The sequence below is a fragment of the Muntiacus reevesi genome, chromosome 6 (genome assembly GCF_963930625.1).
Source record: "Muntiacus reevesi chromosome 6, mMunRee1.1, whole genome shotgun sequence".
Lineage (NCBI taxonomy): Eukaryota > Metazoa > Chordata > Mammalia > Artiodactyla > Cervidae > Muntiacus > Muntiacus reevesi.
The window spans coordinates 30,769,749-30,785,268 of NC_089254.1; the positions used below are offsets into that span (position 1 = coordinate 30,769,749).

The following is a 15,520-nucleotide window of genomic DNA, read 5'->3' on the forward strand; positions in this document are numbered from 1 at the left end:
CTTTGATTTCTTTCATCAATGTTTTATAGTTTTCTATGTATAGGTCTTTTGTTTCTTTAGGTAGATATACTCCTAAGTATTTTATTCTTTTTGTTGCAATGGTGAATGGTATTGTTTCCTTAATTCCTCTTTCTGTTTTTTCATTGTTGGTATATAGGAATGCAAGGGATTTCTGTGTGTTAATTTTATATCCTGCAACTTTACTATATTCATTGATTAGCTCTAGTAATTGTCTGGAAGAGTCTTTAGGGTTTTCTATGTAGAGGATCATGTCATCTGCAAACAGCGAGAGTTTCACTTCTTCTTTTCCTATCTGGATTCCTTTTACGTCTTTTTCTACTCTGATTGCTGTGGCCAAAACTTCCAACACTATGTTGAATAGTAGTGGTGAGAGTGGGCATCCTTGTCTTGTTCCTGATTTCAGAGGAAATGCTTTCAATTTTTCACCATTGAGGGTGATGCTTGCTGTGGGTTTGTCATATATAGCTTTTATTATGTTGAGGTATGTTCCTTCTATTCCTGCTTTCTGGAGAGTTTTAATCATAAATGAGTGTTGAATTTTGTCAAAGGCTTTCTCTGCATCTATTGAGATAATCATATGGTTTTTATCTTCCAATTTGTTAATGTGGTGTATTACATTGATTGATTTGCAGATATTAAAGAATCCTTGCATTCCTGGGATAAAGCCCACTTGGTCATGGTGTATGATTTTTTTAATATGTTGTTGGATTCTGTTTGCTAGAATTTTGTTAAGGATTTTTGCATCTATGTTCATCAGTGATATTGGCCTGTAGTTTTCTTTTTTTGTGGCATCTTTGTCTGGTTTTGGAATTAGGGTGATGGTGACCTCATAGAATGAGTTTGGAAGTTAACCTTCATCTGCAATTTTCTGGAAGAGTTTGAGTAAGTTAGGTGTTAGCTCTTCTCTAAATTTTTGGTAGAATTCAGCTGTGAAGCCATCTGGTCCTGGGCTTTTGTTTGCTGGAAGATTTTTGATTACAGTTTCGATTTCCTTGCTTGTGATGGTTCTGTTAAGATCTTCTATTTCCTCCTGGTTCAGTTTTGGAAAGTTATACTTTTCTAAGAATTTGTCCATTTCATCCAAGTTGTCCATTTTATTGGCATAGAGCTGCTGGTAGCTTACCGTGAATTTCAATGTAATGATTTTAAGAAGTATTTATTTTCTAGGCACATTTTTTCTAACAACACTGAGTATTGTTTCGTTTGTAACGTCATCACTTTATAGAGTTGGTGGACAGCCCAATAAAAGTGAGAGTTCATGAGTTACACACCTTGAATAGGGAGTAAAACAATATAACCACTGCACAATCATCTTTATCTTGTCACAAAGAAGAAATTAGGAAAAGGTTTAATTAGTATTCTGCATCCTCACAGCTTCATTTACTCCAAATTTTACATAGAGACCCAGTAACCACTATGAGGAGAGAGAAGTTGTAATTCAAGAGGAGGAAATCAATAGCACTGGATTTCCCTCAGAAGTCATCATGTACTCAATAATTTTTAGGAATGCAAAAAATATGTATAGGTTTCCTGAAAAACCTCACACTTCTCTTACTACCCTTGTAGCAACTCAAGTGTGATTACGATTTTCTTTCTAAAAAAGAAAAAGCATTATTCTACAAAAATGTTCATTTGTGAATAATGTAACAGAAATCAATGGAGCAGAGATCACGAGCAGTGTAGAGGTTTTAAGAGGCGGCTCTGACATCACACAGTCCTGCTCTGCACTGCTGGACCTGCTCCGTCCTTCTAAGGGAAACCAACAGATATGATACTGGTCCCCACCTTAGTAGGGAAGATGGTCACTAATCATAAACAAGTGGGAAAGAAACATCAAGTGCTGAAAAGTGCTAGCAATGAACTCGAATGTCAGGAGAGACCTCTCAGAAGAGCTATGAAGACCAGAGGGAACCAGCTTGGAGTTTTCTAGGAACTGAACGAAGGCCCATGAGGCCAGGGCAGGGTGGATGAGGGAGACAGCAGTGCAAGACAGGGTCAGAGAAGTCATCATGGGCTGGGTCATGCAGAGTTTTATAAACCAGGGTTGATTTTACTGCCAGTGTGATCAGAAGTCACTGGAGGGGTGGAGGTTCAGTTCAGTTCAGTTCAGCCAATCAGTCATGTTTGACTCTTTGCAACCCCATGAACTGTAGCACACCAGGCCTCCCTGTCCATCACCAACTCCTGGAGTCCACTCAAACCCATGTCCACTGAGTCGGTGATGCCATCCAACCATCTCATCCTTTGTCGTCCCCTTTTCCTCCTGCCCCCAATCCCTCCCAGCATCAGGGTCTTTTCCAATGAGTCAGTTCTCCATATCAGGCAGCCAAAGTATTGGAGTTTCAGCTTCAGCATCAGTCCTTCCAATGAACACCCAGGACTGATCTCCTTTAGGATGGACTGGTTGGATCTCCTTGCAGTCCAAGGGACGCTCAAGAGTCTTCTCCAACATCACAGTTCAAAAGCATCAATTCTTCTATGTTCAGCTTTCTTTACAGTCCAACTCTCACATCCATACATGACCACTGGAAAAACCATAGCCTTGACTAGACGGACCTTTGTTGGCAAAGTAATGTCTCTGCTTTTCAATATGCTGTATAGGCTGATCATAACTTTCCTTCCAAGGAGTAAGCGTCTTTTAATTTCATGGCTGCAATCCCCATCTGCAGTGATTTTGGAGCTCAGAAAAATAAAGTCAGCCACTGTTTCCCCATCTATCTCCAATGAAGTGATAGGACCAGATGCCATGATCTTAGTTTTCTGAATGTTGAGCTTTACACCAACTTTTCACTCTCCTCTTTCACCTTCACGAAGAGGCTCTACAGTTCTTCTTCACTTTCTGCCATAAGGGTGGTGTCATCTGCATATCTGAGGTTATTGATATTTCTCCCAGTAATCTTGATTCCAGCTTGTGCGTCCTCCAGCCTGAGGTTTCTCATTATGTACTCTGCATATAAGTTAAATAAGCAGGGTGACAATATACAGCCTTGATGGACTCCTTTTCCTATTTGGAACCAGTCTGTTGTTCAATGTCCAGTTCTAACTGTTGCTTCCTGACCTGCATATAGGTTTCTCAAGAGGCAGGTCAGGTGGTCTGGTATGCCCATCTTTTTAAGAATTTTCCACAGTTTATTGTCATCCACACAGTCAAAGGCATTGACATAGTCAATAAAACAGAAATAGATGTTTTCCTGGAACTCTCTTGCTTTTTCGATGATCCAGCAGATGTTGGTCATTTGATCTCTGGTTCCTCTGCCTTTTCTAAAACCAGCTTGAACATCTGGAAGTTCACGGTTCACGTATTGCTGAAGCCTGGCTTGGAGAATTTTGAGCATTACTTTACTAGCGTGTGAGATGAGTGTAATTGTGCGGTAGTTTGAGCATTCTTTGGCAATGGAATGAAAACTGACCTTTTCCAGCCCTATGGCCACTGCTGAGTTTTCCAAATTTGCTGGCATATTCAGTGCAGCACTTTCACAGCATCATCTTTAAGGATTTGAAATAGCTCAACTGACATTCCATCACCTCCACTAGCTTTGTTTGTAGTGACGCTTCCTAAGGCCCATTTGACTTCACATTCCAGGATATCTGGCTATGGGTGAGTGATCACACCATCGTGATTATCTGGGTTGTGAAGATCTTTTTTGTACAGTTCTTCTGTGTATTCTTGCCACCTCTTCTTAATATCTTCTGCTTCTGTTAGGTCCCTACCATTTCTCTCCTTTCTTGAGCCCATCTTTGCATGAAATGTTCCCTTGGTATCTCTCATTTTGTTGAAGAGATCTCTAGTCTTCCCCATTCTATTGTTTTCCTCTGTTTCTTTGCATTGATCTTATCTCTCCTTGCTATTCTTTGGAACTCTGCATTCAAATGAGTACTCTTTCCTTTTCTCCTTTGCTTTTCACTTCTCTTCTTTCCACAGCTATTTGTAAGGCCTCCTCAGACAGCCATTTTGCCTTTTTGCATTTCTTTTCCATGGGGATGCTCTTGATCCCTGTCTCCTGTACAATGTCACGAACCTCTGTCCATAGTTCATCAGGCACTCTATCAGATCTAGTCCCTTAAATCTATTTCTCACTTCCATTGTATAGTCTTAAGGGATTTGATTTAGGTCATACCTGAATGGTCTAGTGGTTTTCTCCATTTCTTCAATTTAAGTCTGAATTTGGCAATAAGGATTTCATGATCTGAGCCACAGACAGCTCCTGGTCTTGTTTTTGCTTGACTGTATAGAGCTTCTCCCAGAGAAGGCAATGGCACCCCACTCCAGGACTCTTGTCTGGAAAATCCCATGGACGGAGGAGCCCGGTAGGCTGCAGTCCATGGGGTCGCTAAGAGTCTAACATGACTGAGCGACTTCACTTTCATTTTTCACTTTCATGCATTGGAGAAGGAAATGGCAACCCACTCCAGTATTCCTGCCTGGAGAATCCCAGGGATGGGGGAGCCTGGTGGGCTGCTGTCTATGGGGTTGCACAGAGTCGGACACGACTGAAGTGACTTAGCAGCAGCAGCAGCATAGAGCTTCTCCATCTTTGGCTGCAAAGAATATAATCAATCCGATTTCAGCACTGACCATCTGGTGATGTCCATGTGTAGAGTCTTCTCTTGTGTTGTTGGAAGAGGGTGTTTGCTATGACCAGTGCATTCTCTTGGCAGAACTCTATTAGCCTTTCCCCTGCTTCATTCAGTACTCCAAGGTCAAATTTGCCTGTTATTCCAGGTGTTTCTTAACTTCCTACTTTTGCATTCCAATCCCCTATAATGAAAAGAACATCTTTTTTGGGTGTTAGTTCTAGAAGGTCTTGTAGGTCTTCATAGAACTGTTCAACTTTAGCTTCTTCAACATTACTGCTCGGGGCATAGACTTGGATTACTGTGATATTGAATGGTTTGCCTTAGAAACGAAGTGTCTGTCGTTTTTGAGATTGCACCCAAGTACTGCATTTCGGACTCTTTTGTTGACTGTGGTGGCTACTCCATTTCTTCTAAGGGATTCCTGCCCACAGTAGTAGATATAATGGTCATCTGAGTTAAATTCACCCATTCCAGTCCATTTTTGGTTGCTGATTCCAAGAATGTCGATGATCACTCTTGTCATCTCCTGTTTGACCACTTCCAATTTGCCTTGATTCATGGACCTAACATTCCAGGTTCCTATGCAATATTGCTCTTTACAGCATCAGACCTTGCTTCTATCACCAGTCCCATCTACAACTGGGTGTTGTTTTTGCTTTGGCTCCATCCCTTCATTCTTTCTGGAGTTATTTCTCCACTGATCTCCAGTAGCATATTGGGCACCTACTGACCTGGGGAGTTCATCTTTCAGTGTCCTATCTTTTTGCCTTTTCATACTGTTCATGGGGTTCTCAAGGCAAGAATACTGAAGTGGCTTGACACTGCCTTCTCCACTGCATTCTGTCAGATTTTATTGCCAGAATGATCAGAAGTCACTGGATGGGTAGAGGTTAGCAAGATCTTATTTGTGTTTATAAGAGATGACTGTGGCCTCTGTCAGACAAATATAAAAAGTAGACAGACAGACCAATTAGGCTGCTGCTATGTGACTTTGGGCAAATTACCTGACTCCTCTGAACCCTGAGATTTATGATCTAACAGGGTAAATCAAAATGGTTATTGAGAGTATCAAGTGAGAACATGTAGCATTCTTCGTATGATGCCTGGTACATAATAAACAATCAATAAATGGTAGCCTGAGAATGACGATCAGATGGGAGCTGACTTTTACTATTTCATAGACTGGTTGGTGCAGCAATCACTTCCCCTGCCTGCTTTTATCTCTCTCACGAATCACCACTGATTTAGAGCATTTACCTCACTCCCGAGCTTTATCATGAAAACCTGCTCTACTCAAACACATCCGTTTCCATCTGCACCCCTTCACCTGCCCCACCTCCAACAAATTCTGCCCCACCTCCAACAACAGAGTCTTAAAGCTAACGCAATACTTCGAAGGTGAAAACCTGTGGCTTGCAATGAATCAGCTTCCGACTGATCATCTTCGTACAAACAAAAGGGACACTTTGAACACCTCCATAAACGATGCCACTAGAAGCAGTAATGCACTTTCTTTGTATGCACATTTTTTCATCTTCTCATTAGATGAATCAACACATAGGGGAAAATCCCACAAAGTACAGGATTAAATGAAGTGACTGGTCACAGGACAGCTCTCTGCCAGGGGCCCATGTCACCTGGGCCTGACCACACCCAACATCTGAGGCCAGCGCCATCCTGCTGGACTTCAGGACCAGGCTTCTGACTGCCCAAAGGGAAACCTCACACGAGGACTTTCTCCCCCAGACAATCACTGAGAAGCACTAAAGCTGACCTAAAGAAGTTTCCTGAAGGAATCCCAAGGACACAGGGTACAAAGTCAGAGGAGATAGCAGGGAGGCAATGGAAATAGTGTGAGTGCTGACACCCAACCAAAAGGACTCCTTTCATCATCCTTCTCGGTGAGGTGCCTGGCCCAGACAAAGTACCCAAGGCCATGGGATCTGGGTCTCTGGATCTGCCCGGGTCGCTGCCTTGGCTCTTAGGAACCGTGGAGGGTCCACGGGTAGATGTATTCCTATCCTAGACGGTAGGCCTGGTTCTGAGGGAGCTCGGCTCTGACCGCTCATTTCTGCAACGATACAGATGATGTGATATCAGACTGTGTCCCGCTGTCAGCACACCTCTGTTTTGTTTTTTTAGTGGAGGATAATGCTGACACTGGTGTGCTGGTTTCTTCTGTACAACGTGAGTCACTCTAAGTGTACGCACATCGCCTTCCTTCTGAACCTCCCCCTCCCATCCGTCCTGCTCCTCCAGGTCAGCACGGAGCACTGTGTTCAGTCACCTGTGGTAACAGCAGCGTCCCGCCAGCTGTGTGTTTTACAGGTGGTGGTTGGTATGTGTCTAAGACCTCTTTGTTTCTTAACTGAGGTACAACTTGGGAGCATGAGTGTCTGGGTTTGAATCGAGGCTCTGAAACTTCTGAGCTCTGAGGCACTGGGGGCATTAGCTGCCTGTGCCTCAGCCTCACCTGCGAAAGCAGCTAACAGAGGAACCTCTCGCACAGGTCACCCTGAGGAGGACAGCAACTGTCATATACGCACCTGTTCAACAGCAGCTCTACTCACACTCGGGAACAACCTAAATGAAGAAAGCGTTTGACAAAGAACAGACACATGTGTAACTGAATCACTCTGCTGTACACCTCAAGCTAACACAACAGTGTTAATCAACTGTACTCCAATACAAAGTAAAACTTTTTGGGGAAAAAGGGGAGAGATTCAAAATGCAAATCAAACAATGATAACAAACAGGCAAGCAAGCAACATGCTCCCCCCACGCCCAGCAAAATGTGTTAGGATAAAGGGTAAATGGGGCTTCCCAGGGGGTTCAGTCAGTGGTAAAGAATTTGCTTGTCAATACAGAAAACAGGAGACGCAGGTTCGATCCCTGGGTTGGGAAGACCTTCTGGAGACGGAAATGACAACCCACTCCAGTTATTCTTGCCTGGGAAATCCCATGGACAGAGGCGCTTGGCAGGCTATAGTCCACGGGGCTGCAAACAGCTGGACATGACTGAGTGACTGACAACAACAATAACAGACGGCAAACACAAGTAACATGAAGGGAGGAGGTGTAATGAAAGCGAGAGAGTGATAATATTTTAGCCAGTTAGAGTGAATACCTTCAAGACTTTTCAATTTTTAAAAATCTCCCCTTCCCACATCTAATTAAATAGGCCTCCTTTCCTCAATAAAGCAATGGATTTCTGGAGAAAGGAGAAGGAAGGAGAAAAAGTGATATGAAAACAATTGTCTGCAACTAGAAAAGTCCCACAAAATTAGTCGTCAGTCTGTGAGTCTAAGAATTTGTTTTGCTACTTTTCTTCACTTTGCAATCTGCTGAGTAAGTGTCAAATAAGACTGCTTTGAGGAATGGTTAGAAAAACATTCTCAGGGACTTCCCTGGTGGTCCAGTGGTTAGGACCCCTGTGCTCCTAATGCCGGGGGCCAAGGTTCAATCCCTGGTCCAGGGACTAAGATCCCACAGGCTGCAACGAAGCCTCAGCACAGCCAAATAAACAAACACAAAAGCCATCCTCAGAACATAGAAAGCAGCCACCACTAACAGAACAACACTGCTTTGAAGAGTTCACTCTACCCAGGTCAGAAACTCTATCTCATCTGACTCACCTTCCCAGCGCCTTCCAGTTCTTTCTTATCTTTCAGGGCGTGTCCAGAGAGCATTTTCATTTCAATAACTCCTGCTACTGCAATGATGGGTACAATTGCTAATAGGAGAAGTGTTAACTGCCAGCCATAGATGAGGGATATAATAATGCCTGTGCCAAGATTTGCAATGTTCTGGGTAATTACAGCAAGCCTGGAACCTATAGCCTGCAAAACAAACGGAAAACACTGTTAGACGCCTTCCGATCATCTCTAAAGTCCATGCTCATGTATTTTCTTAGGGACTGTGAAAATTCAGCTTTGTGAAAATCTCAAATCCTCGGTTATGAGCTAATAAGTTAGTAGTAAAAGTTTACATGTAACTTTATTTGGTTTCCCAGATGAGGATTTCCATGACTTCAGAATAAATACTGAAAGTAGGTCAATAATTCAGAGTTCAATTACATATTTCTATCTCATTTGATTTTTTAATACCACAAAACTTTTCATCAAACAATGACAACATGATCCCTAAAGCAAGTTCTGCAAATTAGCAAGATAGAGTCTGACAATTACGTTCAACTGGGACTGTTGGAAATTTCCAATGTTAGATGCATAACTACCCATAATTTAAGCCTAATATTGTCACTGAGGGTATCCAAATATTTTGTGGCTTATTTGAGATGCTTATTGTGTTAAGAGGGCTTCCCAGGTGCTACAGTGGTCAAGAATCCACCTGCCAATCCAGGAGATGCAGGTTTCATCCCTGGGTCGGGAAGATGCCCTGGAGCAGGAAATGGCAACCCGTTCCACTATCCTTGCCTGGAGAATCCCATGAACAGAGGAGCCTGGTAAGCTACAGTCCATGGGGTCACGAAAGAGTTGGACATGACTGAGCTAGAACTAGAAAGACTGTATTCAGAAAAAATACACAGAACTGAATGTTATGGAATTTAAATTTACGATACTAAGCAGGGATCAGAACCTTCAGTTTACATGCCAGAAGGAGCCTGAAGCATAACTGTCAGAAGCATTCAGTTATTTCCAACTGAAAAGTCAGAAGTCAAAATACAAAGTCAGTTTGCTTCACTACTCTACACCTCTCTCCCTTACCCTGGAAACACCCCACAACCTCAAGCCTTTCCAAATTCCTGCTCTGGCCCATGTCTTATCAACTCTCCAAATTTCCTCTGCCTGAGTGGGGCCATTCTCAGGGAAAGATTAATGATGGAGACCAGTCTAGAATGGTCATTCCCACCTCTGGGGTCCTGGTCAATATATTCCCAACCCCAAAATGACTGGATACACTGAATAATAACCAAAGCTTCTGGCGGCCCTGAGTTTTAAGACAGAATTCTTTCCAAGCACCCTGCCTCAATGTCAACCTTCTGAAATCATTCGAAACTTATGTTGGTAAACACCAAATCAGTAACTAGGGGGAAACAGTATTAAAAAACTACCAATAGCTCTGTAATTAAATTCCTTATCAAGGAATTGCACCAGGTCTGCAAAAAATGGCATATATAACAGAACATTTATTTTTTATCTGATGCCATCACTGAACTTACATAAAGGTAGATTCAGCCATATCTGGCATAAGTCAGAGTGGAGTGGCCTTTCAAATCAGCTATGTATTTGTACATTTTCAATTTCAAAGTCAAGGATTATAATCTGAAAAGAGTCTCTGGCGCAGGCAAGATGGAGACTGTTCCTTTTTCAGTATCTACCAGCCCTACTCAGAACTCATTTCCCACAGCACCCAACTGAAAGAAGCACCCAGAACATCCCCCAAGTTCACAGCAAATTACTCCAGTATCTAAGCTTCCATACACATAAATGTTTCACTGAGGATGGCAGCCAAGGCCACAGAAATAAGTAAAATGGATCAAAGATGCTTCTTTAATGTACATGAAAGATGATGCAAAAAACCTAGAACCTTAAGCTGGTGCGGAAGTAAGCCCCTTGGCATAGTGTGATTAAATGCTACTGGTGACACTGCACTGGTTACTGTTCTTTATTCTAATGACACATTCACTGTCCCAATATCTATTCCTCATACAGAAAAAGTCTCCAGAACACTCCATGGGAGAGCATAGATTACTAGAAGCCAGAAACTTTTCATTTCAACAATGAGGAGGAGGGTAGGTAACATTCTAAAGCCAGAGCCCAAGAGTGAAGCAAAGTTAGGACAAAAACGCTTTAATATATATTTCTGAAACTCACAAAGTCTCTCCTCAAAATCTCTCCACCCCACTATATTATCACATTTTTCTACCCACCTTTTCCTGTTTCTCTCTCTCCTGCTATTTATTTCCTCTTCAGAGCACCATCATATCTCTTGAAACCCAATTTTAAAATATGTGAGTTTACTAGGGGGAAAAAAAAGCCTATTTCCCAAACCTCCTTTTGAAATTAAGAACATTTCATCTTTCTCTCAACCCCCTTCTCCAGAAATTTTTTTTCTAAAATATATAGCTTCTTTTGACTTCTATATGACTCTTATTTGCTTTTTTTTCCCCTCAAAATTCTAACCCTTCTATGAAAATTAAACAGCCCACCATTTCGTAGGCAAAATATTGAGATTTTTGAAAGAAAATAAAAGTTTTCTTCTGATTTATGATTAGCAGGATTAAGCAAGCTACTTACTCAAAAATATCAATACCCTGGAGAAAATCATTGATGGTGAAGTTAAATATGAAAAAATTAGGTAAATATCATCACTAACTACATACACACAGACTTGAGTTTGCCCTGTTTTATGTGGCAATGATTTTTGACAGCATTGCTTGCCTAACATATTTATATATATATTATAAATTATATACTTATATATTATATACTTACATATATTATAAAATATACTACTTCCTACTGCAAAATAGATACACACATGTATATGTATATACGTATTCTGTATTCGAGCATGCTCAGTCTTGTCCAATTCTTTGCAATCCCATGGACTATAGCCCGATGGGCTCCTCTTTCCATGGACTTTTCTAGGCAAGAAAATTGGAGTGGGCTGCCATTTCCTCCTCCAATGGATCTTCCCGATCCAGGGATCAAACCCGTACCCCTCGCATCTCCTACACAGAAGGCAGATTGTTTGCCACTTGGGCCACCTGGGGAGCCCCATGTGTGTCTGTATGTGTGTAAATTTATAGATATACAACACACTTACCCACCATCGTAAGCAGGTCAGTTGGTGGCATGGAGGGGATTCAACTGCCCTCTCTCAGCCAATTTGTGACAACAGCTATTCTGAGCTTCCCTGGTTCTGGTGAAGCTCCCCTATCTTCTTGCCTCCTCTTCCCTGGTCTCCCAGCCACTGCTTTACACTCTGGAGAACAGTTCTGACTCAGAGTGGCTCCTGCTACTGCAGCCGTGACAGTGGGAGTTTGGGACACATTTGAGGAAACAAGTGAGAAGCAGACGGCTGACCCCAACAGGCACTTAAGACAGAATGGAGCTCCAGGATGTGGCCAAGGGCCCCGCCAACAATGCTGCAGAGGGGGAGGACTGAGCACAATTTTACAAATACAGGAACGGCCTGATTCCAGAGGAATTTATGAAGGTCTGACCGTCAGCACAGCATCCAAGCAGCATCTGCTCAACATTCGGCTGCAAGGGACCGAATTAGCGGGCTTCCCCCAGGATGAGTCCTCCACACCAGACGGGATGTGGAGCGTGTGTGTCGGTGGGAAGTACCTGAACACACATGGCAACGTCTCTGTGAAAGAGATACTGAAGTTACGGAAGCAAAGTTTAGCTAGGGAATACTGGCTCTAGGAAACTTCAGCACACAATTTGTCCCCAGAGGTCATTATCCCCAGGAATTGCCCTCCTAAGGAGACAGCACAACGGATTAACCCCAAGCTTGTGGACAGATTCTCACGCTAATTTATTTATTTATTGCCACTCTATATTTTATTTTGAAAGTTATGGGTATTTGCATTTATGAAATTTTAGTCTCTTTTTTTCCAACTGGAGGATAACTGCTTCACAATGTTGTGTTCATTTCTACTCTACAATGTGAATCAGCTATCACCTTATGCTAGCTTAAATTAAAAATAAAATACAGTAATACTTTACATCTTCTTCCACCTACCACTCCATTTCCCTGCCCCACTTACCAGAAAGTCTTATGATGATTTGTCCAACTGTGTCCTATTCCTCTTTCCCTCTTTGTCTTAAATTCATTCCCATCAGACTTTCATTCCCGTCACACCATGGAAACAGGTCTTGTTTGAACCATGAGCACTTCCACATGGCTACAGCACTGTACAATGTATGCTTGCCTTGCATGCTTATCAGCAGGATTTGAGAACCTAGACTGCTCTCTCCTTAAAATGCTTCCTCATGTTGTTCTAGGATACTGCCCATCTCCCTCAACAGCCAAGTATCCTTGTCTTCTTCGCTGGGTCATCCTCGTAGCTGTGCTCACACTATTCTCTATCCACTCTTGCTCCCTTGGCTATCTCCTCCTGACTCGTGGCTTTAAAAGCCACCCACGGGCTGAAAAATCTCCTAATGTTTATCTCTAGACGTCTCTGCTAACCTCCAGACTTGCAAACCTATTTGCCATCAGGATGTCTCCCATCTACTGTGGGCATCTCACATGCACCATGTCCCAAACATAACTCTTTTCACAGGTTTCCTGGTTTCATTAAAAAGTAATTCCATTTCTTCAGTTGTGCAGATCCAAAATTTTGGAGTCATCCTTAAATCTCCTTTCTCGTATATCTCATAACCACATTCAGCCACTCAACAAATTCTGTTGGCTTTTTCTTCAAACTATATCCAATCTGATTTTGTCATCACGTTCTCTGTGACTATCCTAGTCTAAAACACTATCTTCCCTCCCCCTGGATTACTGCAACGATCCCCCTGCCTCTCCCTGGCCCCTTTAGCCTATCACACAGCAGTCTTCAAAAATTTCAGATCATGTACCTACTATGTTCAAAGCTCTACAATGCTTTCTCATATAATTTCAGATATGCTGTTGATCTCAGCTTATGACATTTCCTTTCACTCCTTTTCTTCCCAGTCACACTATCTTTCTCACTGTTGTAGGATCAGTTGTGGAAATAGAGGCTCCAGGAGCCTCAGGGGCTTTGCCCTTGCTGATCCTTCTGCTAGAGAACACGCCACTCTAGACACCCACAGGGCCGGCATCTTTCCTTCCTTCACGCCTCTTGAGTCCGTCACCACATCACTGAGACTGAGGCCGTCCTTCCCTACCGTGCCCTAACGGCGTGCCCTGCAGCCATTTCTCTCACAGCACTTACGGCAACCTGACAGCCTGTGAGGACTTCATAAGGGCACGATTGCTGTCTGTCTAGGAAGTTCAAAGTTATCTCAAGTGATGTTTACCTTCTGTTCTGTTAGACTCTGTACAGTTGGACCCAGACCTCAATTTCTGTTGATGTGTTTGCTTTAAGCAGAGATCTGTGTTAAAATAACAATGCCTAACATTTCATTGTGATTTTATAACTCTGTATTGCTTCCACATTCATAACTGAATTTATTCTTACAGAAGTCCCATGTATTAGTTGGAAGAAATGTAATCACAGTACTCTTACAGAAAGATTAAAAGCTAAAGACTGATATGGTTCAAGGGAGGTAAAGCCATGGCAGAGATCACATGCTTCCCCCGCCCAAATTCCACATCATCCTGTAGATTTTTCTCACAAACAGACCAGGTGGCGCTGGTGGTAAAGAACCTGCCTGCCAATGCAGGAGACATGAGAGACGTGAGTTCAATCCCTGGGTCAGGAAGATCCTCTGGGGGAGGGCACGGAAGCCACTCAGTATTCTTGCCTGGAGAATCCTCATGGACAGAGGAGCCTGGCGGGCTACAGTCCGTAGGGTTGCAAAGACTCAGACACGACTGAAGCAACTTAGCTTCACACATGGTGCAGTTAAGGAAGAAACTGTCTCTTTACCCACCAATCAAAACCTGCTGGCTTAATAGTTTCTAGTTATATTAATTACAGAGGTTCATGCAGTAGCAGAATTTAAGCTTTATAGTCTGATAGAATTGTTCCTTTTACTTTGTTTTAATTTTTTCATACTCTTTTCATTTCTTTCAACCTTTGTCCAGATATTCTTCCCTCCCCTCTGAATTCAGTGCCCCTAAACTTTCTTACAGCAACCGCACACGCTTTTTTTCAGTAGCGCTTAACATTTTCTCGGGATTTGCAAAGCATTAAAACAGACTGAAAAGATTAAAAAAAAAAAAAAGACTGGGCTTGCATGATACACTGATAAATACTTTCTTTTTAAATAATTATCCTTCTACATGTATTTAGATAATAGCATGAGTAAGATGGAAAATAACAAACAAAGCTCAAAAGTTATCACTGTTATAGTGATACAGCATATGATATTTAAAAAGATAATATTTTTTCCATAAGGCACATGATATATTGCATAGGTTAAAGGTTTGACATTTTCTAAATGATGATGAGAATTAACTATAGGGAGAGAATTAGTTTCATGCTCAAATTCTAAATGGCCCATTAGGACAATCACAGCAGAAAGGAGGCTGTCATACCCCTTTAACTTGAGCGGCGTCATTGGCAAGTCTGGTCGTCAATGCTCCCGTGGTGTTTTTAGGGTCATCGAACCAGCTCACATCCTGTGGCAGAGAAACTGATTTCATTATCTTAAAGCCTGACGAATGAGACTTTCAGCTCAAGAGCACTGACACGGTGCCCTTATTCTCCTACATTAAGCACTCAGGACTTGACACTGAATAGATAAGAAAGGGACTTAATAAAGTCATAAAGAGATCATTTCACAAAAAAAGTTTTTTGAGTGCCTGCTCTGTTCCAAACATAATTGCTACGTGTTGGACCTATTCAACACTGAACAAAAATGACAGAGTTCCTGCTTTCCTGAAGCCCAGATTCCAGGGACAGAAGCCACAAATTAACATACAGCATGCCAAGGGGTAATATATGCTAGGAAGAAAACCAGAATGGGGTGAGAAGGAAAAAGAGTGGGGGGAGGCAGCATGCTATAGGGAGGTGAGAGAGAAGGCCTTGCTCAGGGGACATTGAGCAGAGACCTGAGTACAGACAGGGATGAGCGTATCTGCACAAGGAAGGAACAGCATGTGCAAAAGCCCCGAGGCAGAGGCATTTTTGATCCGCTCACATACAAGCAAGAAAGCGTAAAGGTCGTCACCAGCCTTAAAAGCACCTCCATGTAAACGTATGGGGTGAAGCTCTAGGAGACGAGGTCTGGGGAGGTCATGGGGGCAGAGTTTGTGACTTTATTGGCAAATGCAAAGATTCCAGATTTGGGGA

The 15,520-nt window shown here is 42.5% G+C and overlaps 1 protein-coding gene across 1 annotated transcript in view; it reads right to left on the reverse strand.

Annotated features, from left to right (window-relative positions):
• LOC136170672 (ATP-dependent translocase ABCB1-like) overlaps window positions 1–15,520 on the reverse strand; it is a 49,669-nt gene that overhangs the window by 22,361 nt on the left and 11,788 nt on the right. The window contains 2 exon segments of the mRNA XM_065939075.1: window positions 8,235–8,438; window positions 14,764–14,847. Coding sequence (XP_065795147.1) covers window positions 8,235–8,438; window positions 14,764–14,847 — 288 coding nt within the window.